The sequence below is a fragment of the Rhagoletis zephyria genome, unplaced genomic scaffold (assembly GCF_001687245.7).
Source record: "Rhagoletis zephyria isolate East Lansing unplaced genomic scaffold, Rhagoletis_zephyria_1.1 Rzeph_scaffold_71549, whole genome shotgun sequence".
NCBI classification, from domain to species: Eukaryota; Metazoa; Arthropoda; class Insecta; order Diptera; family Tephritidae; genus Rhagoletis; species Rhagoletis zephyria.
This window is the reverse complement of record NW_016228599.1, coordinates 1-1290: the sequence shown is the minus strand read 5'-3', so window position 1 is coordinate 1290 and position 1290 is coordinate 1. Positions and strand designations below refer to the sequence as shown.

Here is a 1290-nt window from a genome sequence, read left to right as displayed (position 1 = left end):
CATTCGCGACCTGCTGGCCACCGACGTCACCAAGCGGCTGGCCCTTCGAGAGCGCCCCGACACCGGCGTCTACGTGGAGGACCTCTCCAGCTTCGTCTGCAAGAGCGTCGGCGAGATTGAGCGCGTCCTGGTGAAGGGGCGGCAGAACCGAGCCGTCGGCGCCACCAACATGAACGAGCACAGCAGCCGCTCGCACGCCATCTTCCTCGTCACCATTGAGCACAGCGAGCGGGACCCGGCGACGGGCGTGGAGCACATTCGCGTCGNAGCACAGCAGCCGCTCGCACGCCATCTTCCTCGTCACCATTGAGCACAGCGAGCGGGACCCGGCGACGGGCGTGGAGCACATTCGCGTCGGCAAGCTCAATCTGGTGGACCTGGCGGGCAGCGAGCGCCTCGGCAAGACACAGACGGCGGGCAAACGTGCCAAGGAGGGCATCACCATCAACCTCAGCCTGTCGGCGCTGAGCAACGTCATCTCGGCGCTAGTGGACGGCCGCACCAAGCGGCACATTCCCTACCGCGACTCGAAGCTGACGCGGCTGCTGCAGGACAGCCTGGGCGGCAACGCCCGCACGGTGATGGTCGCCAACATTGGCCCCTCGGCGTACAACTACGAGGAGACGCTGACGACGCTGCGGTACGCCAGCCGGGCGAAGAACATCCAGAACAAGCCCAAGATCAACGAGGACCCGAAGGACACGCTGCTGAAGGAGTTCCAGGCGGAGATTGAGCGGCTGCGGTTGCAGCTCGAAGAGCGGCGGCGGCTGAAGCTGACGGCCAGCAGCGTCAGCGGTAAAACATCGTCTGAAGATGTCACCAGTGACCAGCTCCCAGCCACCATGATCGACGTGGAGGCAAGTGAGCGGTTGCAAGCTCGTATCCGCGCCATGGAGAGCAAAATGCTGGTCGGAGGAAAGAACATTGTCGACCACACCAATGAACAGCAACGTGAGCTGGAGACGCGGATGGACCAGCTGCGGGCGCAACGGCAGCGGGAGCGAGCCATGGTCCGCCAGCTGGAGGAGCAGGAGGAGGCGACGCAGGAGGTGCGGGAGACCTTCACCTCACTGCAGCAGGAGGTGGAGATGAAGCGGCGGAAGCTGCGAAAGGTAGTCAAGGAGTTTCAGGTGAGTAGAAAGACTGTTTGTAGAGTGTTCTATTTGTCTTCCTTTTCGTTTTGTTTACATTCTTTTTCTCCTGTGCAGTCCATCAACTCTGAGATTCGCGACCTCCACGAAACGGCCTCCGAGGAGCGGCGCGAGCTGGAGCGCATCTCCAGCGACCTGA

At 62.5% G+C, this 1290-nt stretch overlaps 1 protein-coding gene across 1 annotated transcript; it reads left to right on the top strand.

The window, feature by feature from the left end:
• Window positions 1–4: 4 nt before the first annotated feature.
• Window positions 5–1286, top strand: LOC108357167 (kinesin-like protein KIF3B; the record flags this gene model as incomplete). Its single annotated transcript, XM_017608260.1, has 3 exons — window positions 5–262; window positions 345–1130; window positions 1209–1286. Coding segments are annotated over 3 exons (1122 nt in total), but the record flags the coding sequence as incomplete, so codon positions are not given.
• Window positions 1287–1290: the final 4 nt, after the last annotated feature.